Source organism: Protobothrops mucrosquamatus, unplaced genomic scaffold (genome assembly GCF_001527695.2).
Source record: "Protobothrops mucrosquamatus isolate PMUCROS unplaced genomic scaffold, P.Mucros_1.0 scaffold158, whole genome shotgun sequence".
Lineage (NCBI taxonomy): Eukaryota > Metazoa > Chordata > Lepidosauria > Squamata > Viperidae > Protobothrops > Protobothrops mucrosquamatus.
The window spans coordinates 610,506-634,548 of record NW_015386522.1 but is presented as its reverse complement, the minus strand read 5'-3'; the positions used below and the strand labels follow the sequence as shown (position 1 = coordinate 634,548).

Genomic DNA, 24,043 nt, shown 5'->3' with positions numbered 1-24,043 from the left:
GAGAGAGAGAGAGAGAGAGAGAGAGAGAGAGAGAGAGAGAGAGAGAGAGAGAGAGAGAGTGAGAGAGAGAGAGACTGGTCCAAAGTCACTCAACCAGCTTCTATGCCTAAAATGGGATTAGAGTTCAGTGTCCTGGTTTCTAACCTAATACTTTAACCATTGCTGGAGACTTTATTAAAATGTCCATAGAGTTTCCTTGGCAACGATACAAAGATATTTGCCACTGTCTTCATCCCAATTTCTTTTTAAAACTTCTTAGGGTAATCTAGCATTTAACCCTTAATGAGAACAGCCAAGGAGGCCAGGTGCTCTATACACAGGAGATTGGCATCCCTGCAGAACTCTGCTGAGAATCTCCTTGATATTATACTTTGTATGTTTTTCCCCCAGTAATTTTCCATACACAATAAAGCAAGTTTATACAAGATCATACTTGGTGAAGTTTCCAGTAAGAATCATCCACCTTGTTTACTAAACAGGACATTTTAAATACAACCAGCATCAGGTTAGCCTGGCAGGGTTGGCAAAAAATGTAATACATGGTATATTTTAAATGGCAACATCATTGTGTAGCATTCCTTTAAAATTCCTTTTAAATGGCAACATCATTGTGTAGCATTCCTAGGAGTAGTAGATAAAAATACAGTATAGTATCCCAAACTAAGGCGTCTATTTGTGTTAATAATGAAAGTAAAAGATAGCAACTGTCCATTCCTTTCAAAGCATGCGCTGACAGCACAGTTTAAAACATAAATTAATAAAAATATGTTTTGGGATTCTGAGATCTCATTAGGAGTATGTAAAAAGCAGGAGGTGAAACCAGCAATTCTTGGCCTGCTGACATAGACATAGTAGGATAATTCTTATTTGCTGCAGCTCAGAGGGATATTCAGTTACAGTGGAGAAATCATAACAAAAACAGGAAACAGATCAGCACTCTCTGGATTTAATACCCTCTCCTGGGACCTTGTTTTTAAACTGGAGATGTGTTTAACCTTGTCTTAAAATGCAGTTGTATCATATGCCCCATTCTGATGAACTTAAGAATAGTATATAAACTGAAACAATTTGAGTTAGAGCAGAGAGGGAGGGCTTGCTTATATGCCAGTTGGAGCAGCTGACCTTTCAAATAATATTGTCCATCAATGAACACCGTAACTATACATTATGAAAGAAAATGTTCAAAACGCCAATATACACACTGTGCAATAATGGAAAGGAAAAAAACACAAAACCACAGCAACATTTTGCTTGGAAACAGCCACTGGCTGCTTTGGGGCATTTCTAGAGAAATAATTTTTAAGTGAAGGAAAGGATTGGGCTCCTCCATCAACCACAACTGTTTCTATAACTTCAGCTTGTCTGTGCTCTGTTGCACTTTGTTCTTCAGTTTTGCTGTCCTCAGCAGTACACACATCAAACAGGACAGAAAAATAATACTTCATTCTATTTTATTAAACCTCGTGTCAACAAAAAAACTGAATGTTGGTGATTGAGTTGAGCATATTTTAAGCAGGGAGATACAGCAGTCATTTTATGAACTAGAATAACACCAAAGTTCTGGAAGTATTTACTTATAAATAATTTTAGCCAGCTTACATAAACATTTGTCAGATTCCATCAAAGAATTTGCATGTGAAATTTGCATTCCGTGGGGGATTTCCAGTGAAGCATGCCCTTTGTAGGCTCGATCCAACTCTCCTGGCGCCTACAAAGAGCTGGCAAATCTGTGACTTGCTAGATCCAGGAAGCTGTCAATGGTTCACTATGGAATGGATGATGCTGGCAGCTTTGAAGGAAGCTGAGGCGTACCTGCTTCTTTATAGGTTCTCCTTGGATCTACAGCAGGGGTCCTCAACCTTGGCAACTTTAAGACTTGTGGACTTCAACTCCCAGAATTCCTCAGCCAGCTTTGCTGGCTGAGGAATTCTGGGAGTTGAAGTCCATAAGTCTTAAAGTTGCCAAGGTTGAGGACCCCTGATCGACAGCATATTTCGGAATAATTCTTGAAGCTAAGTTAGACTGTTTAGCTGTGGCATTTCTGAAGTCAGTGAAAAATTGCTCATTTACAATCATGTTATCTTTATTATCTTTGCTGTTTGCATATTGCTACATTATTTTATTGTTATAGATATTATGTTATTTTTCTCTTGTGTATTGGGGATTTATGTATCATGGACTTTTTATAGTATTGTATGAATGCTATAAGCCACCATGACTCCAAAGGGGATTAACTGCCCACACATTTAATAAATCATAATTTCACAAAACTAATTAAAATCACTACTGGGTATTTTATTTATTATTAGTTGTTAAATGCCATATCTTTAGGAACTCAAAACAACATTTGGAGATTTCCTCATAACAACTCTGTGAAATAAAGTTGGGCTGAGAGAATATAATTGGCTCAGAATCACTCAGGGGGCTTTCATAGTTGAGAATGGATTTGAATGTAGGTTTATGTAGGCCTAAATCTATATATATTTAATTTTCATACCATAGATACAACCTATTCATATTGCAAAGACCTGGTTAAAGAGGAATCTCTTAACTATTTTCCTAATACTGTAGCAGGAAAAAAATGGAGTTTTATCATATTATCTCTAATGTTACCTAGCCTGAATCAAATGTGCTACAATGCTGCTTAAGGCTACAATGCTTATGCCAGCATTTTCATATTATATACTTCAATAATCTAGATATCTAATGAGCTTACCATTACATATTATGATTTCTACTCAGTATACCGACAAATATTGCAATTTGCTGGTCTTTACTTTTATAAATGGAAACCAAGTATAAAAAAGACAATTATAACCACTATTTATATATTGACTTCACTGTATATGACCCAAAGAACTTGAGTAGTTGAAAAGTCTAATAAATAAATCAAAATAAAATATACTATAGCACTGAAATATTAAAGAGCTATGGAATTATGTTCATTTCTTTTCTATGCATTCAGAAAAACAGGCACTCAAATTTGCATGTTTTAGAATAAACTCCTATTTGATTGCTGTAATATATGCTGTTCCTATGGAACAGGGAATATGCATGAATAATTATTGTTTTTATGGTGCAACTTCCATTGGTAAAACATTGGAAAGGAAAAATAAACTCTCTCTGGCTATTGCCTGAATTACTACATGGGCTTTAAGCATGAACCAGATATTTATGCTAGATTTCCTAGTACTAAAAGCAGTGAGAAGTCAGTAATCCATCCAAAGAGAAAAAAAAGGCCAGGAATAGGACTGATATTGAGGGGGATGATATGTGGCCATGGCTGACAAATTACTAAATTCATTCTAGGAAAGAAAATTCATATGATCCTGCAGAAAACACATAATGTTCAATACAAACACAAAATCATAGAATTTTAAGATTGGAAGATACATTAGAAATATCCTAGTCCAGACTTCTGGTCCTGTGTTGTAACAAAATGACTGCGGGATCATGGAGGTCCGCACCCCTTGGCTGGTTTCACCCTGCCTGGGAATCCTAAAATGGGTCTAAAGTCGTCTCGGAGAGGTGACAAAGAAGGAGGTGCACCCCAATGATCGCAGAACAATGGCAGTCGATCTGCTCGATCTGGGGGAAGCCCTACAAAACCCAACAGGAGAAAGGCTGGCCACATCTCAGTGACCAGCCCAGGCGAATAGCAGCCAAAGTCCAAAAGCACTAACCAGAACAATGGTGAACAGCGTGCTTGGAACTGGGTGAGAAATTTGATCTTCTCTCTCTTATTTTTTTATGTGGTTCCCTGGAAAAGATTCCCAAGAAGCATAAAATCCTCCGAAAGTGAGAAGGGAGGGGACTACACCCCCACGCTCCCTCAGACGGAAGCGGCGAATTAAATTTTAATGGGGAACAGAAATATAATGGAATGAGGTTAATAATACTGCAGTCTGGATAAATCTGAAAACCATGAAAACTGTTAAAATTTCACATCTGAAAGAGTATTGATGAAATTATAAGAAAATAATTCTCTGCTTTAAAAGTTGGAAAATGAATAGCTACTGACATCAGGTGGAGAATTAGAGCATAAAACTATAGCTGCATTGACTTGAAATGGGCAAGACGCTCAGAAATAGAGAACAACTTGTTTCTTTGAACTTCAGTGACTTCTAAATAGAAAACAGCTGGGAACAAAGGAAAGAAAATATACTGGGCTATCTACTATAGAGAGAACTATATTTGTTTAGAAACTGTTGACCTTTTGGGATTATAAATACACTGAGCTGTGATTTTCAAGGTCAAGAACTGTTTGCAGAAAAAGAAAAACCTTGACTTTTGGCTAATCTTCTAAGGGGGAAATTACTGGAAAGTTTTCAGGTGGTTAAACATTCTGGACTGAAATCTTGGCTGGCTGATAATTGTAAGACCTCTGAATAGAAGAACTGTTACAAAATATTGCTTTCAATGGTGCTTTGATAATTAGAAATGTATTGGACTATAAAACCATATATAAAGATAAGAACTACATAAGTTTTGGTTGTTTGGATTTTAAATGGCTGGTTTGACAAGACTAATCAAAGAGACTATGGTACCAGTGAAAAACTATCTGGAGGGGGGAGACAAAATGGATGTTGTACATCTATCTAAAAGTGACAGGAAACCACACCTAATACTCCCTCCTGAAGACCTCAGCCTGGAACATCAGAGATCTGAGGAGCAATGACTCAAGACAAAATAAACACATTTCAGGAGAAAATGCATGCAATGCTGAGACAGATTCAAATGACAATTGTTTCAAATCATGAGAAGATCAAAAATAACTTTGATGACATAAATGAACATATCTCTAACATAAACCTACAATTAAAAAACTCAAAAAATGACGATACAGAATGAGCAAACAAATCAGATAATAGAACACAAACCAGAGGAAAGTGATTTAAATATGGAAGCTACAAATGAAGAGAACTACAACTTAATACAAATAAAAGAAAATCTGCAAGACTTTACCACAACAAAGGAAATAAAAACAATGTTTTATCTTCCAGAACTTCAAAACAAACTTGATGACAAGAAAGAAGATCTAATAAAATGTATTAAAGAGCTGTCAGGAAAACCATTAAAGTTTGGGAGACAAAAAATGAACATCTTACTTAATTTGTCTTTTTTATCCCCAACAATATCTACAAAAATACAGGAAAAATCCCCTGGCAAGCTGAACATACTGAATTGAGAAGCGACCTGGCAAAAGAAGAAGGCTAGAGTCAGATTTAAGAGACTTGATTTGACTTACCAGATGGAGTACTATATGATTAAACACTTGTTTGAATATGGTTAAAAGAACAGATAAAGTTTAGATATAAAGGGACACTATAGTAAGAGGGATAAGATATATAAGTAGTATAATACTTTTCACAATGCATGAAATGTAAAAATATTGGGATGGTGTATGTGAATGAAAAGTTTGGATATTTAAAGGTAATTAATTTTGAGAAAATTATGATTGATAAGAGTGGCTTGAATACAGTGGGGAAATTAAGCTTAAATAAGAATTTTGAAAACAGAATACATAATCTTAATAAGGCGACTTTTATAAATACAATTGAAATATAAGATGATTAAAAAAGATATGTTGATGTTATTGTTAGTTGTACAAATACTAGAAACTTGTATGTATCAAAAATATTAAGAATTACATTTGTTTAACGTAGACAAAAGGAGAATACTACTGGAAGAAGATAAGATCAAGGAAATATATCACTGACTAACATATTGATTAATTATAGAAATTAATTATTGATTGTTTTTAAATATATGAACACAGACAACACACTGTTTGCTAAGCAGTAGGGATTGTTATTGTAAAAAATCAATAAAATATAATAATAAAAAAATAAAAAATATATATCATCAGTGCTAGTAGGAAATGGAGTTTGCTCTTATTTTATGTACTAGTGGCTTGGCCTGTCAATATTGATGTGAGTGGTCTTAATGGTTCCTTGAGCTGTTATTTACTATGAGTTGGTAATTCCTTGATTGGGGTATTTTTTTGTTCTTGATTGTTGATCTAATATTAATCTTGATGCTAAACTCTCCTCCTCTAGTTTAATTGTTGGTGAGGAGGTGTTTTGGTATTTTCATTTCCTTTTTGGCTTTCTGATTGTCTTTTTGAATGGTATTGTATGTAGATTTTGTTTATCTCTGTGTCCCTGTTTATAGCCAATTTGTCTGAATGCCAGACTTCCAAGAATTTTCTAGCATTTTTGGACTTGGCTTGGTCTAGGATGGTCACAATCTGTCCATATGTTGTGAAATTAAGGAGTTTTTATCATGTCTTCTGACTGCTAGTCAAAAGTGTTCATGGATGCATTCTGTCTGTCTTCTGCCTGTTTGTCCTACATAGTGGTTATTATTATTTTGCCTTAGTATTGCAACTATTTCAAAATGGGATAGGATTAGAGACTGCTGGATTTCCATGGCTTCACTTCACCTCCTATCAAGTGTCAACTGTCAGCAAAAACGCAATCCCCAATCCCATGGCTGGTTGATATTGGTGAATGCTTTAAATGGTAGGTTTAGCCTCTGGTCCAATTATCTTAGCAGGAAGATACACACAAAGATGTATTTTCACACCTGTAACTTTTCAGGTAGCCTATTTTTAAATTTAGTGTGGTGGGTTGGTTTTTTAAAAAAATTGGAATTAAAAATAGCCCATTGGGCAGATCACAGGAATGAAAGAATTGGTCAGTAGAAAAAAGGAGCCCCATTAAAACTTGCAATGTAACAGTCAGTAACAAAATCAGCAAAACTCAAGTCATATTTCTCTTTCCTGGTTTAAATCAATCTTTGGGTTAGACAGGACTACTGTTCTCACAATTGTTCTGTTTTTAAATATAGTTTGAACACTTTTTCAAGAGGACCAACTCTATATTTATAGCTTGCAAAGTTCAGAAAGAGGCAGTCGATATTATGCAAGCAGATACTTCCATAGAAACCAGGTATTTCTGGAAACCTAAGTCAAAATGGTTATAGGGTGCAGTTCTAGCAACCAGCAATGAAGAGAATGCCCCAATACTTCTAAGGAGCAGAGCAGATCCCACTCCACATTGCCAATGAAGAATGCCAGACAACATCCACAGCAAAAATGCTGTTGGAAAAAGAAGGAAACATTACTTTAAGGTAAGACAGGTAAAAGTGATTTTAGGTTGGTTCTGTTTTTAGCTGGGAATGAAACAAATGCATGAGGATTTAATTAAAAATGGTCAGAAAAAATATGTTCTGTGGATATGAATATGAACCCTAAGCTTTTCATGTTTTCAAAAAGAAAAAGAAAGGATGAAATTCAGCTTGATCAGTTAAAAAAACAAAATTAAACACATCAAAGCTTGTTAGGTTGACATGTGCACACAGATTTTGTATTTAATTTTAAAGGCAGACAGTCAGAATTAAAGAATGTAGCCACAATTAAGGAGTTAAATCTTTAATTAAGGCATTGTATTGCAGTAAAGATTCTCTTCTTTAGTCAAATTTTGTGTTAGAGGGAAGTTTTTGTAATTATGAATAATTAATGATAGGTTACATCAAGACAAGCTAAAGAAGTTATAATCCTGGATAAATTAGCTATTCGGATGGTATTGGACTTTGTTGTGTCAGAGCGTGGAATCACCATAGTAATAAAATAACAACAAATGATCATAAATCTGAACACTTTTCTTAATTTATAAGTGTGAAGAAATCTCTCTCTTAGCTCAAAGCTATAAGAAATCATATTCAAATGATGTATCCAAATCAAATCCTGTTGGGCTAATCCATAACTTTCTATGATAAAGAAAAACAAGTTTTCAAAAGCTGAAGTATTTTCTTTTTAAAAGGAGAATTGAGAAGAAACATGAATTTAAAACATGCTAGCCACATTTCTATCACGTAACATATTTGAGCTTGTGTAGGCAGAATGCCATATATTTAAAAGAGTATTGTGTACATTACACATTCTTTTGTGAAAACTAGAGTGGCAAAGCGTATGTATTTTTCCACTCTTATTGCATCTGCAGAGACTTGGATTGTGGTCCTTTTTAACATGACCCATTCTCTGCTAATGAGAAAGGAGCTGCAAGAAGATGTTTAGGGCCTTTTTGAAGAGTATTCTTAGTATCTGATAGATAAAATTCCAAGCACTTTGAGTTGGGTTCAGAATGAGTGGGTCCAGTAAAGAGGTAAGTAGGCATGATCTTGTATGGTTATCTGGGAGGAGTTTGATTTTATAACAGTTGTGGAAGTGTACAGAAACCTTGGATCTGCTAAACTGTCCACTTGTTTGTTAAAAATTCATGTCCATCCTTGTTAGTGAAGAAAATATATGTTTTATCCAGATAGTGTTGACTTACTCTCTGAGGAATGGGATGGAACTGATTGGATTCTCCTCAAGAAATGATTGCAGAACCCATCAGTCAGAAACAACTTTCACCTAGTTTTCAATTGCTTTCGGGGGAAGCTTGTTGAGAAGGTGATCAAGTTGCAGTTTCAAATGGACCTAGAAGAGGTAAATTATCTAGATCCATTCATGTCAGATTTCAGGCCAAAGAATAGCACTAAAATGGTATTGGTACATTTGTTGACGGCCTCTGGTGTAAGTCTGATGAGGTGGTATAACCATTCTGACTATCGTTGATCTCTTGGCAATCTTCAACGCCATCAATCATGTAGTTTTATGGACTGAATACAAAGATGGAGTAGGGGACATAATGTGGTAGTTCTCCATTCTCCATGGCTAGTTCTTGTTGCTGTTGGCAAGAATGGAGAGAACAAACTCCTTAAATTGCAGGGTGCAAAAAGGCTTGACCCTTATTTAACATCTGCATGAAACTGCTCGGCATGGTCATCCATCAGATTCTGATGATTCTCAGCTTATATCTCAACTCCTTACCAACAAAATGATGCTCTCAAGATTTTATCCTAGTGAGACAAGACTGTGGTATCTGGATGGGGAGGCACAAACTCATCCTGATTGCTGAGGATACACGAATCTTCAAATCTGGGATCTTGAATCTCTAGTTGCATCCCCCCAGATGGAACTGAAAGGAAGAGTCTGTAGACAACCCCAGAGATTACCTTTGGAAATCTAGGCAAGACTAAGGTCAGTTACATAAAAAGAACATACTTTAAGCCTTGGAAACAATGAAAGTGTGAGAAAGAATGTTAGAGTATTATTAGAGTATAAGAGGGAAAAGGGAAAACTCAAGATTTTGTTAGTAGTCTATATCAATAAAATACAGTTCCAATCAGATATGTGCAGTCTGCTTCCTAATCTGGCCTCTCTTGAAAGGCTGACTGGATATTCCTGGACTCTCAGCTCTCATTCACAACAGATAGCAGCTATACCTTGGAAAATCTTCACACCAATGGTACCTATTTCTATAACAGCAGGCCACTCTCATGATCATTCATGCCTTATTTACCTTATATGTGGACCAATACAATGTGCTCTACATAGAGCTGCCTTTATAGACCACTCAGAAACTTCAGCTGGTTCAGAATATGGTGGCACAAGCAGTTACAGGCATGTTTTGGAGTGCCCATATAACACCATTGCTTCACAAAGTGCACAGGTTACTGGTAGGCTTCTCAGTGCTATTCAAGCACTGGTCAACAAAGCTTTATATGGCACAGGACCTTGTTATTTGAGGAAACCACTTGTGTGTATTATTTCTGCACATCCTGTGACATCCGACAGAATGCTCCAGATCCCATTTATTAAATAAAGTCAACTGATGGGACGCAGGAATCATGCCTTCTGTCACAGTGCCTACCTTCTGGGAGAACATCCACCCTGAGATATGAACAGTCCCAATTCTGCTCTTCTTAAAATGTACCTTGAAACCTGGCTCTTTCTCCAGGCTTGGGCAAGAGTAGACTGTGAATCCTTTGTGAAAAGTTTTTATGTCAGTTCCACTGTGCTGTCTTCTCTTTCTGTTTGCTTGATGTTGTTCTATTTCATTGGTTTTCACCTTGTATGCTGCCCACTGGTGCTGAGAAATTGGATGGCTTCAGAAATGTGAATTATAAACAAATACTTCAACAGTAGTTCACCTTTGACTATCTTCTGAATGCATCAAATGACCTTTTGTGAAGAGTGATGTTGGCTATCAGGGTTTAATGATCATGTTCTAGATAACGGTTTTCCTGAGGTTTTGCCTGCAACTATGGCTGACATCTCCAGAGCAAGGTAGTCTGCTAGGCAGATCAGCAACGGAGGAGGGTCTGACTTGGCTCCTGTCTTTACAGCCAGGTGTCCTGACTTTTGATTGGTCTTTATCCAATCTGGTTTCCAGTTGATGCAGGTTGGTTCCTGATTGGTCTTTGTTTATGATTCTGACTGGTTTTGAAGTGCTGATTCTTGATTTCCTGCTTCTTAGTTTGTATTAGGTTCTAGCTGACTTATGTGAAACCTTATGTGAAGCTTGCAAATATACCAAAGCTTATTTAATTAGGATAGGAATACATTGACAAAATTTCAAAGCAAGGAACAGAAACTGTTGGGGAGAAAAATGAAACAAGAAGATCAGGAACTGAAGCAGCCTTAACACTCTCTTGGCAAAGAAGGTATCTGGCATCTTGTTAGTCTTCCATTATTTACTCTCCAAGTTCTCAGACTCAGATTATCATTTAGTGAGTTATTTAGTTGTGATTCTGGATTGCACTGGAATAAGCATTTTTGATTTTGAAAGACTACTTTTGTGGTGGAATGCGTAGGTATGTTATAAATGTACAATTCTGAAGCTAATGGCCTTTTAATTTCTAACATTATCTTCTCTACTAATTGTTGAAAATCCAGCAGTTTACTCAGTAGGCAAGAAGCATGTGTGAAGACATTAATATCCTGATTAGAAAATATTTAAGTATTTTTAAAAAAATTATATATATATATAGATATAAAATATAATGCAAGATATGATTAACATAAATAAAGACTTTATTGATCCAAAATCTAAAAATCATTATATGATTAAGATTACTTGTGAAAATTTTTATAAGTCACTAGGTCAGGGGTAGGCAACCTTGGCTTATAAAATAGGTCTAATTCCTGCTGACTCAGGAATTCTGGGAGTTGAAGTCCATGAGTCATAAAAGAGCCCAGGTTGCCTACCCCTGCACTAGGTGATTCTGCAAATACTATAGCATGGGGGCAGCAAATATAATTCCATATTTGAAAAAAGACCTATTTCAGGTAGCTGCATGTCTTATCAAAGCCTGTTATGAAAAAGAAAGATCTGGAACAGTTGACCCTTCCAGCTTAGACAACTTCAATTGTAAACCTTCATTTCATTTTAGGAGAGCAAGCAGCTGTGTGTTACTAAGGACTTGGACTCCTGGCTCTGAAAAGCTGGGAAACTGAAAGAAGAAACTGGGTTTACTTAATTGCTTGATTCTAGAATTTCCATAGATTAATCTTACCCACCACACTTCTGAATTTCTGGTTTTTGTTAACTCTTTCTTCAAGGGTATGTGGGAGTATATTCTCTTCTTAGCACATTCATCTGTCAATGTGTCACACATCTCCCTAGTTCAGCCAGAGATCATTTAGAAGCATGAAGCTAATGATTGTTTCAATCTTACAATTGAAAAGGGGTTTTTTTTGTTGTTGTTCCTGGAAACATTTTTTTTCTTCATACCATAAGAACAATGAGATTTCCTCCAAATACATGTTTTTTATTACATTCAAAAACTGTGATGCTATTCTTGTTAACCCAGCAATGACAGATTCCTAAATACAATCAATGTATTTTCTCAAAATAAACAGAGAACATTCCAAAATTGAAGCTATCTACATACCAAATATATAGTACTGAAGAACAAACCACTTCAGTTTCTTTGAATGATTCAATACACTTTTACATCAATGAACAACGATCAAAATTTCTAAATGTTATACCAAGTATTTTTCATGGAGCACTAGCTCGAATTTTTAACTATAAGGAGGCCACTGAAAACCGAGTGTTTACAAAGTGGAATGTATCTGTTCTCCATTCATTGTTTGTTATATTAGCCTTATTCCAGCTAATATGTAACTCTGGGATTGTACCTACAGACGATATTGCTTTTTTAAATATTCATTTTTTTTCCAATTTGGTTGGCAATTTAAAATAAAACAAAATTGTGACCTACATTATCACACAATATAGGGCAACAAGATTCAGAGGGATTTTCAGAGGCAAATCTCAGAGAAATAATTTTTTACAATTTGTTCAAGAAGGATTTCTCAACAGAAAAAGCCTGCCTTACAGAACGATTAGTTTTTCTTCAGTTTCCTGAAAGAGGCTACTCTGTGACTAATGACTATCTGAGGGTGATAAGAAAACATGCTTTCTCAGGCACTTCATCAACCTTGCAAAACAGAGAAAGGATAAGTCAGCAAAGCGTTTGGTTTTTCCAAGCATACAGTATAACATTCCACAGCACCAGTGGGATACACATCCCATTCTGTCACTAGAACAGGATACCCTTAGAAGCAGCAAAACTATTCCCAAGTAGATAAAAATCACCAGATCAGATCAACTCAATCATCTAAATAGCATTGCATTCTTTCATCTGCTAGCAAAGCCCACTCATTCAGCTATCACTGGAATCTTTGAAAAGGTCTTCAAAGGAGGATATATTTCTCCAGTTATTTTATTTTTAATCTTTTGGTTAGATGAATACAGCACTGTAAAAAAAGTGTTCTTTTAGCTATCACAAGTACAATACTATTGTATTAGAGTTGTACAAATTATTTGGAGGAACATTTTACAAGATTACCAAAATGTCCCTTTGAAGCTAGTTCCAAGGCACTACAGCCTATCAGAGGTTTGCCAAAAAGTTCAAAGTCCAGTCCACGATTTCTGGGTATGTGATCACATATATGCAGCTGAACTTAATTACTGACAGGAATGTGGTTAAGGCACCAGGCTAGAAACCAGGAGACTGTGAGTTGTGATTTTGGGCCAGTCACTCTCTCAATCTCTGTCTCTTGATTTCTAGCCTGGTGCCTTAACCAAACTGGCTCAATTGCTATCTAATTTTAGGATAAATTTGAATATTTTTGCTCGGGGACTAATTAAGGAATTTAAGGTAAAACAAAAAAAATGGTATCTCCTAAGATTAGCAACATTTCTATATCACAGTTCTGTTCATTCCATGTTATCATTTTGCATATTGTCTTCTATTTTATAGGTCCTTAGGTCAGAAGGGTGATGTGCAAAGCCGATAAATAAAAAAAAAACATATTCAAGCATATCTATTCTAAACAGCAGTGTTATTCAGAATGGAAAAAAGGAATTTAGTTATTCACAGTAGAAATATATGAACAGTAGAAATACAACAAAAAATTATATAAAATATATAAATTCTAGCGCAGATCTTAATAGCTCATTCTGTATCAAATATTCTTCTATTTTTATCAGTAACTCAGAAAGAAAAATCTGTAAACAGAGATTTTGTTATCATAATGAGATCATTAAGAAATGATTCTTTCACAGGAAAGTTAGTATACAGCTTGGTGCTGTGCACTTGTTCTGAAATTACCATCTCAGTAGCAATAAAGAGCAAATGCTACGATTCTACTTACATAGTTAAGAGTAACCTTGTTGAAGTTATTTAATTTATTTCAGAATTCATCTTATTACTATCGTTCACTTATACATTCTGTCCTTCGGATAAAATAATTCCAAGACAGTGCAAAATATAAAATATACCGTGCATCATTGCCAAAAACACACAAAGAGCCTTTTTTTTCCAACAAAAAGAATCACAAAAAAGAGAAGATAGATACAAATCAACAGACATAATCTAAAGAAGACCCAGAGCCACATTACAGTCCAAACAACTATAAAAAGTAGTTTTTATCTCAAAGTATTGCCAAGTGGGGCCTATCTCAAATTCTCTCATTATATGCCATTCTCACTGGAAGAGATCACAAGTGTTAAAACTTGAGTTTAACATTACTGGGAAAAGCATTCATTATACATTCATGGTTGTTAAATTGTGAAAGGATTTGCATACAAATAATATATTGGGTTTATAGGCAACCAGTGCAATATTTTGAGGATCAGTATCACCTGGCCCCCTTTTATTTCGGAGCTACAGTTCTTGGTCAATGTTCAGCATGCTTCTATACAGAAGAAATGCATTAGACTGCATTATAATTATCACTAAAATGCATCTTAAAGAGATTGTATTCTCAGGATGTGACATTTTGTTTTTACATAGAGTAATTTTTCTGCATGTGAGTCAACTGAAATAATTAGCTCAGATATGGACATAATATGCTATTACTTTGAGAGCTGACAAATTTCAAAATATATAGGCCCACAAAACTTGAGAGTGAGAATCTAACAAAAAAGGATATACATATTTAATTTAGTTCTATATCTATATCTGAGAGCCAGTAATATGATTCATTTCCAAGCAAACTTTTATACACACACTGAAAAGCGTTCCATGGATATAACAATGCTGTCAACAAATAGCCACAGTTGACAACATCCTAAAGTGTCTGTCAAAATATGTAAAATGGCATCACTTAGCTTTCTTCACAAAATAACAGAATCACTAAAAAGTATGGTCTTGTAACAGCTTTTTTTTATAGAAGCTGCAGAAAATCTTTAAATCTCTCAAGTGGAACCAGGAATATACAGTATATCTTTCCCAATCTTTATTAACTGGCGACCTTTGCATTTTGAAAAATCACTGGACACACATTTCATAACAAATATAGTGATTTTCCAGAAAAATGGTGAATCAATATTTATTAGGAAGTTACATAATGCCTGAATGATATTTTACAATGAATGGTTTGGGGATTGCAGGAGCCGATATGTTCTTGGACATGAGGTATGTTGTTTTTCCTGCAGTCTAAGTCAAAAGGCCCATGAAGAGCCATGATAAGTGACCAGGGGAGAAAGGATGTGCCCGCAGCAAATTCAACTGGCTAACAAAGGATCATGAATGAGGCATCATAATTTGCCTGGATACCAAATCATATCAGGAAAAAACCCCAAAAACCTGTTCTTAAAAGTGGAAGAAACAAATGCAGCTATGTTGGTCAAATTTATTCTACAATTGTTAACATTTGAGATTTATTTTCCACAGACAGACTGGTAGCTTAAAAACAGTTTTGTAATAATTAGATTTATTTATTTTTTATAAACAACCTAATATCCTTTTCAGTTATAATTCCAGTAGTAACACATGGCCAACTAGTATTTTTAATAGGTCATTTGCATTTTCACTATTATATGAAGACTAAGCAGATTTAAAATAATGCAAAATATTACTTTTTATTGCCATGTTCTTAAGTATAATTTTCATAGTAACTTCATTATAGTCTAGGAACAACAACGTAAAAAGCATAAAATATATGAAGCTCGGCTACTGAATATATAGTATATTAATAGTTAATAAGTGGATCCTTAATAACACCGTAACAAACATTATAAACAAACCCTAGAATTTAGCTAATTTGTAATTTGGGCTGCTGACAGAAACATAAACATTATATGGATGATTAGAAAGAGACATTAAAAAATAAAATTTACTTTCTATCTATAAATATCTCTGTACAAATTTAATATAGGAAAAAATGAGCAAGAGCTTCAGCAGGTTCAAAATCAAAATGACAAATGTATTCACTTTTTAGTATTCACTTTAGTATTACATTTACCTAAGCAGATGTAAGAGCATTAAAACATGCCTTTGAAATTCTCTACAATAGGGCATGAGTAAGGATGGTAGAAAAACATGGTGATTTTCACCTAGGATTCAGTTTCCAGAATTTCAAAGTTTGTGGTAATGATTTCATTTATTCCCATTTATTAACCATGAAACAACACAGAATATTTTAGCATGTTAATTTACAGAAGTGCTAAAGGAATGCTTCTCAATTTTAGCCAAAACTGCGTATTAGAAAGTCATTTTTGCCCAATGTAAGTAAAACCCTTCAAGTCAATTTAAATGTCCCTATAGTGAATGGATAATGAATTTATTTGTCATTATCCAAAAAAAACCCCAAACCCACTTTTACCCAATTATGGGCAATTTATCCAGGCTGGGAAGCACTGTGCTAAACTTTCACACCCATATATTTACATGGGGAAGATAAGATATTCTTAGGAGTCACTGATTGGTGTATTGAACATCAAGTCAGAAGGCTGTATTTTTTTATGTTTAATGGAAATGCAAATCACTTAAATTTGGCACTTTTTAATGATATGGCAACTCATCCAGCTATTTAGAAAATAATAATTGCAAATGTTGGATGATAGTTACTAACAGTGAAAGAGTCTTACTGAATAGCAAAAACAGTAACAGCTTTTATACAAATAAGCCAATGTTCTAAAACAAATCCCTCTTATAAACACATTCTGTAAAATCACCAGTGAAATAACCAATGTTCTTCATCAATCTCCCCGCTACGAATTCCTTGCCTCTATTGGCAAGCAATATTTTTAATGTTTTAACCATATTTCAAAGTAACACATAGTGAGAATTCATTGGGGCAATTGTTTTGTCTACACTGTGCAAATGTGAAGGTGTTGTCTAACTTACCAAACCTCTTATAACCAAAGGACTGAACTTCTTCCTCTTCGGCAAAATCGTCTGTTAAAAAAAAAGTTACAAAGTTATGAATATCAATACCGTATAAACATCAAGATGAGAGAGATTAGGATACATAATTTAGATTTTTTTTTATGTATTATAAATATATATGAAAATACATCCAGACCTACTGAAAATTTTGCATAGAAACTGCATTTAAATGTACCATTTGATACAAAGTAATATGAAAAATATCAACGTTAATCCTCTCTTAATGCTATTTATTTCCTGGCTGGTTATTTTAATCGTGTTTGTCTGATTCACAAATATATCATCTGGTCGTAGTCAGCAGTCTGTGTATGGAAATTATTGGGTGGTCCAATATGTAGTGTAATAGAACAGTCCAGTTTTTCTTACAAAACATTTTAGAAAAAAACTACATTTGGCTTAAAATGTATCGTTGTTGCCAACTACAGTAACACTAACAAAAAAAGATATTTAACTCCATCCTGATTTGGAAGAGGAGAAAAGGAACCCAGATGAACAACGGAAAAGACCTCCTAGTAAGAAATTTGGAAGTTTCTCATCTCATTCACAGACATTCTTCTATAGATTTTTTTTTTTTAAAAAAAATAGGTACATGTTGACCACAAATAAAATTGTGGTCAACAAAATTGCCAAGTATCCACTTTACCATCATTTATTAATAAATACATCTGATAGGCATTATGCAAGTTTCATGACTCTGTTTGCAAATTTGCACTGGAAGTTGGAGAAAACTTGTAAAATGATCTGAAGAACTGCCTTAAAATACAGAACCAAAAATGTAAACTAATATAATTACGAAGAAGCAAAGCCTGCCTACCGCAAAGCCAGAGGAAAAGGGGGAAAAAAGATTGGGGTCTTATTTCATTTAATGATTTGTTCACACATGTATGCATAAATACCTATCAATACTGATATCCTGCTCTCTACTTGAATCACCCCAAGCAGACTGCACTGGTTTAAAACTCCCAGGCCTATGGGAATTGGGGCACAATTCTCATAACTGCAGTCACTGTGGCAACACACATCTGAGGATCCTAAAGACTACAATCTCAACACAAGTGGAGGAATATGAAATGAAGTTGATTAGACTGGGTTCTATGGAATCCGAGGCTTCCTCAAAAATTAGGTGGGTGGGCTGCTGTAACAGACAAATAGGAGGAACATGGAAAAGGGGAGGAAAGGGAAAGGAAACAGTTTGCCTCAGACAGCCAATTTTCTATTCAGTAACTTTATCAGTTTATTAGTAGTTCCAGGATATTTTTCTTTAAACTACAGGTTACTGTCCCCCTCATTTGAAAATTCTTAGCATAGATTATAAAAATGTATCCATAATATGAAAGATAGTTTTGTGTCATGATTAAAGGTACCAGGCTAAGAACAAGGAGGCCATGAGCTTTAGCCCTGCCTTAAGCATGAAGCCATCTGGATGACTTTGGGCCAGTAACTCTCTCAGTTATTGGAGAAGAAGACAATGGCCAACCACTTCAGACAAAAATGGCCAGGAAAACTACATGGACTTATCAATATAATTGCCAGGATTCAAGAATTAAGAAGTATAAATAAATAAAATAATACAATTTTAATTTAAGCTAAATGTGGTGAGAAAAGGATAACTAGGAAAGAAAATGGAGAAAAACTATGACCCAACAGGAAATGTCTTCCAATGGGCTGGCAGCACTATATAAAAGCAAATGTTGGTCCCTGCCATGAACTCCCCAAAGTGTGGAACAATCAACTGCTTTTTCCTGGCATGATTCCAACAACCAGACCCACTTTTGTAGTCAGATGTGATCTTGAGGTTGTTAGTCCCAGGCCTGTGGGAATATATCTTTAAATATGGCAAATTCTTATAATGATTTTTAATGAAATACAATGTAACATTTCATTATTATATATGAAAGCTAGGAAATTCATGTTCCATTCATGAGTCCCAAGATTTTGTGTCTGGGTTCCAAAGAAGCTTTCAAAGATTCTGAGAAATTCCATATTAATGATTTGTGAGCAGAAACGGATATTCAATTATTAAGAAAAAAATAATCACGTTAAGACGAATGCTAATGCTTTGTCATGCCAACATAAGCTTCACAAAGCCAGACAACTAGAAGCTAAGGTGGATGCCATAATGAACAGATATGACCCATAATTAGTAACAAAAGGATCCAGATATGACCCATAATTAGTAACAAAAGGATCAGATGCTTCCACAGGCTGTATTGGACAAACATTACACAAGCTTTCTTGCTGGTTTCAGGCACTCCATCCTCCCTATTTGAATTGGATCTTTTAGATGATCTGAGCCTCAAATAGAAATAAAAGTATGAAAGTACAAAAAGATAAATCATTAGAAGGGAACAACTTGTGATATTGCATTGTCTTGACTGATAATTGGATCTACAAAAGATCCAAATATTCATTCAACTATAACAGTAGTGGCGAACCTATGGCACGGGTGCCAGAGACGGCACTCAGAGCACTCTCTGTGGGCACGCGTGCCGTCGCCCCAGTCTTAGGCCTTCAGCTGGGTATTATAAAAACCTTTGGGTTTTTATAAAACCCAAAGGTTTTTATAAAACCTCTGCTGCCGTGTGCAAAAAAAAAAAAAGGTTCAATCAATCAGTCAATTTCAACTTTTCACGGGAAAAAAAAAGATCTTGCAAAGTTGGAATTGATTGATTGAACTTTTTAGTCCCACCCAGTCTGCCATTACCACTGCAGCCACGCCCACCCAATGGGCCACCCCCCAATTAGCCACACCCAGCCAATGGGCCACACCCAGCCAATGGGCCACATCCACCCGGCACCCGACTATGCATAAGTGGGTTTTGGGTTGCAGTTTGGGCACTCAGTCTCTAAAAGGTTCGCCATCACTGAACTATAACGTTCACTGGAAGTTGTGTAACATGAAAAAAGTAAGTGGTGTACAGAACATATATTTTCTTCCCAAACAATGGCTGCAAGCAAGACTAAGGGAACTGAAATTACAGAGCAGAGGGAATTAGTTCTAGCAAGCTGGACTCATGGTATCTCTCATATTAATAATTAAGAACAGTGTTTGGCATGAAGACATAAAGAATGAGAAAGAAATTAAGATTAAAAAATGATTCAATATGTGGTTTCCAAGTTTTTAAGTTAATTTTTAAGTCAGTCTAACTGCAAGTTTTTATTATTCAGCAAGTTTTATACTGAACAACCAACGTTGTTTAAGTTTATTACATACACCAGTATTAAACCCTCATGTCTGATTGTAACTTACAATTAGGCAAAACTGTGCATAACAAGGCAACATTTTTTGAATCAACATTAAAGCATGCACCCAAATTCCAAGACCCATGATTTCAGTGGGATTGAAACTTGGCAAAGCTGTGCCCGCATCAGTGCTGCTATGATTATCATTTCCAACACTCCCTACCAGCTTCCTACAAGGAAAATCAATGGGGAAGCCAGCAGGATGTGGAAGATGCTCCCACTGTTGTTGTTGGGTTTTTTTTGCCTGCCCATGGTTATTCTGTTTCTCTGTTTTAGGTAAAGAAATATTCCTGAAACATCGACCCAATGGGTCACAGGTTCCTTAGTAAATTCTAATGAAGGGGGGGGAGGCAAAACTGACTTGCCAACAACACAAAGAATGGATGGTGACCAGCAAGCAATGTTTGATTTTACACTTGCCTCAGTATGGAGTCTGCACTGTTAGCAGCAGACTTATGAAGTATGTCACAAGAATACATTCACAGTCACCTACGTGGTTAAATAAGAATTCAAATCTGACTCTCTATACTTCTAATTCAACACTAAATTCATTGATTTAATATTTTCCAGGAAGGGCTGTTTTTAAGCAATATCTTGAAAAGAGTTAGTTAATATGTTTCTATCCAAAACAAATTATATCAACAAAAAAAAACATGAAGTAAAATTGGCATAATTTCTGTACTGATGTTATATGTCTATATGATATAGTATATATACGTAAGTCATTGAGCTCAAGAAAGAAAATTGGAAGCTAAAAGCAATATTTTATACTCATATAGATTTAAATCCTTTTCTTTCTCTGATAGTTTGTCAGTTCCAAGAGTTTTTGGATTTCAAGATGATTTCAGTGGGACTGTTACAATCGTACTGCTAAGCTTTATTAATGTCGTTCTTGGCAAATGTAAAAGGGTTAAGTTCTTGTAAAATATAAATAATTCAAACATGATTTTAACAAAAAGTACTCCAAAATTTAGAAGTGCTAAGAGAAAATGTCGCCCTTAAATTTATCCTAAATTTAATCACCAACTGCTTTTGGAATTTTAATCACGTATACATGAGTGGATCTTGAAAGTTAGTATAAAACATATGCTGGTCTGAAGGAATTAAAGTGTTTCCTGGAGGTTCTAAATAAGTTAATAACGAAGAATTTGAATTTACTAAACATATTTTAAAATATATTTAACTGGCTTCTCAGCATAATTGATCCTTATTGGGGGGAAAAACTACAGTGGAATTTAATGATTCAATAATAATTTATCTTTGTTGCAGTATATGTACCTTGGGAATTTTCTAGCTGTGTATACGCATACAAAAACAATGGAATTAATTTTCTATTTAAATTTCTCAGTATTGAGTAACATATTTCAGTCTGATAGAAATTAAGACATATCATTTATGTTTAAAGATTTCTTCCATATTAAAAATATTTATTTTTTTAAAGCCAATTATATCCTTGCATAACCATTGCACTTAAACTTCAGTTTTGCAGCATAATTTTTGTACAGACATTTGCCATACTTGCATAAGCAATATTTGAGCCTTAATAATGTGCTGTAAATAAAAGTTAAAATATTTCAAAAATTTAAATGACTGATAGAATGGTGCTGAAATGTTATGTACAGGTAATCCTCATTTAGCAAGCACAACTGGGACCTGCAGATTGTTAGGCAAAGTTATCACTAAGTGAAACCACAACTGTCTTTATGATCTTACTTCAGCTTCCCTTTGCTTTACAGTTTTTTTTACAGAAGGTTGTAAATGCAAGGGTTGGTCATAAACTTACTTTATCATCACTGTTGTAACTGTGAATGGTCACTAAATGTTGTAATCATTAAATAAGGAATACCTATACTCAGAGAATGAAATCAGGCATGTAACCAAAATAAAAGATTACAAATGAAAAGTGAATTGAATTGTCCTCACACAAAAGATGCTCACAAAGAATAGATTGACATATTGTCCATTCCTGATGTATTTCTGATCTTTGGGAATATCTGGCAATGTCATTCATCAGAATCAACAAATTTAAACTAAGGGGGTGCCCTAAATCCAATTGCAGATGTATTGTTCTAAATCCAATTGCAGATAAAATTGTTGCCGTATAAGTATATTTTAATAGTAATTTTATTAAAGATTTTACAACAGTAAAAAAATTTACAACAATAAATCTAATTTTCCCAAACTACTGTTTTTTATTACAGTAAAGTTTTTACAGCAATACAAACTAATACAAACTGAAAGATCCTCACTTAACAATGGCATGAAGGAAATAGTAAGAAAAGGAAGTGTTAGAGACTCTCTTCACTCTTGCCTCCTGTCTACGGCTCCTTGAAGAACCCATGCAAACAGCATCAGTAAAAAAAATCTCTTTAAATTTCTACTATGGAGCCCTCAAACATCTGGCCAAGATTTGCATGGCTACAGTATAGGCCTCTGAGTCAGTTGTAAAGTGCTACATCTATGGAACCCCACAGTAAGTGCCCAATCATTCCAAAGACTTATTTTCAGAAAATCTTGCAGGCTTCCCTCTCAATAGAATGGCCAGGCCTCAGACAATCAACGAGAGTCCAGGCAACTGACAACAGAAAAGTATATTCTATTCCCATGGTGGTGAACCTATGGCACGCGTGCCACAAGTGGCACGCAGAACCCTCTGTGGGCACACGCGCCGTCGCCCCAGTCCTAGGCCTTTAGCTGGGTTTTATAAAACCTTTTCGCTTTAGGCCTACGCCGCCATGTGCAAAAAACAAAAAGAATCAATCAATCAATTTCAACTTCTCGCGGGGAAAAAAGATCTCACAAAGTTGGAATTGATTGATTGAACTTTTTAGTCCCAGCCAGTCTGCTGATACCACCGCAGCTACGCCCACCCAATGGGCCATGCCCACCCTGCACCCGACGATACATAAGTGGGTTTTAGGTCTCTAAAAGGTTCGCCATCACTGTTCTATTCTCTTTGTTACTCTTCATTCAGACTCAGGTTTGGAAATGCAACATTCAGTTATTATAGACTTGGGAGCCACAACCAATTTCACAGATGAAATCACTTTCCCATGAAGTTATTAGAGCAATCTATATTATGGAAACAATTGATAGGAAAGCTTTTTGAACTAGACCTGTTTTGCAATACACTACACCTTTGCAGCTGACAATAAATTAGCATCCAGTATCTTTGCTACTATATGTCTGAGATTATTTATATGCAGGGTATTGATTGGCTGCAAACCCACAATATATTTGTTTACTGAAGCGATGAACAATTTCTTGTCCAATAGAAGAGAATGTATGTAGTGTATTGGTGCTAAGATTGCTTGTTTGTTTGCAGATATTTCATTACCAAACAAGGTAACACTAATAATCTTGCTCAGGTAATGAAAATGTATGCAAGCAAACAATTAAGCTCAGAGAGCACCAAGAGACTCCACAATTTCTTTCCACCTTTAAGATGTCAACAACACTGTTTGCAAGTTTCCCACTCTTATTCCTCTGCAGTCACTGAATTCCCTTCATTCCTGGAAAAATACAAAATTTTCTGATGGTTTTGAGGAGGAGGAAGAGGAGAAAGCAAGAACTCTGCCTTCTCATTGAGCGTGTTAACATCAACTTGAAGCCAGGAGTACAGATCCTAGTGTCAGATGATAATCCAAGAAACGGTTTTATTCATCCTTCAAAATCTCTAATATCTATACAGACATTTTACATAGCCAACTGTTGATTCTTGCAAAATTTGCTTACACAATATATTCTTACACAGGTACTTCTCCCTTTCAGGCAAATTATAGTCACTACCCCGCACATCTTGCCCTCCAGAACTCCTAAATCAGCTGTTCTTTGTGCCTGGGAGTTTCTGCAGGAGAAGCAGACTGCTCAGCTCCTCTTAAAGAAACAGCTAGATTTGGCAAAGTTTGCATAGAAGCATGCTGCAGGCAGACACAGGAAAAAGAGTGCCAGGTTGCAACAGGAGATTTAGTGTGGCTCTCCAGTAAGCTTTTTTCCTGCCCCAAAATTTGGGCTCAAAATTCATTGGTCCCTTCCCAGTTACAATTACCTGCTTCTATGAAGGTTCATTTGGTCTTCCACTGCTCACTACTTGTGCCTGAGGCTCCCTACTCTCTGAATTCTAAATCTGTTCTTCTCCATTTCTGGAGGATTGGAAAAGTGAATAAGAAGCAGAATCCAGGCTAGGTTCTAAGTGCAGGAGGAGATATTTAGAATATCTGATTCA

The 24,043-nt window shown here is 35.4% G+C and overlaps 1 protein-coding gene across 1 annotated transcript in view; it reads right to left on the bottom strand.

The window, feature by feature from the left end:
* COLEC12 (collectin subfamily member 12) overlaps nucleotides 1-24,043 on the bottom strand; it is an 84,511-nt gene that overhangs the window by 54,389 nt on the left and 6,079 nt on the right. The window contains exon 2 of the mRNA XM_015813470.1: nucleotides 16,534-16,584. Coding sequence (XP_015668956.1) covers nucleotides 16,534-16,584 — 51 coding nt within the window. The remainder of the gene's footprint in view (nucleotides 1-16,533; nucleotides 16,585-24,043) is intronic.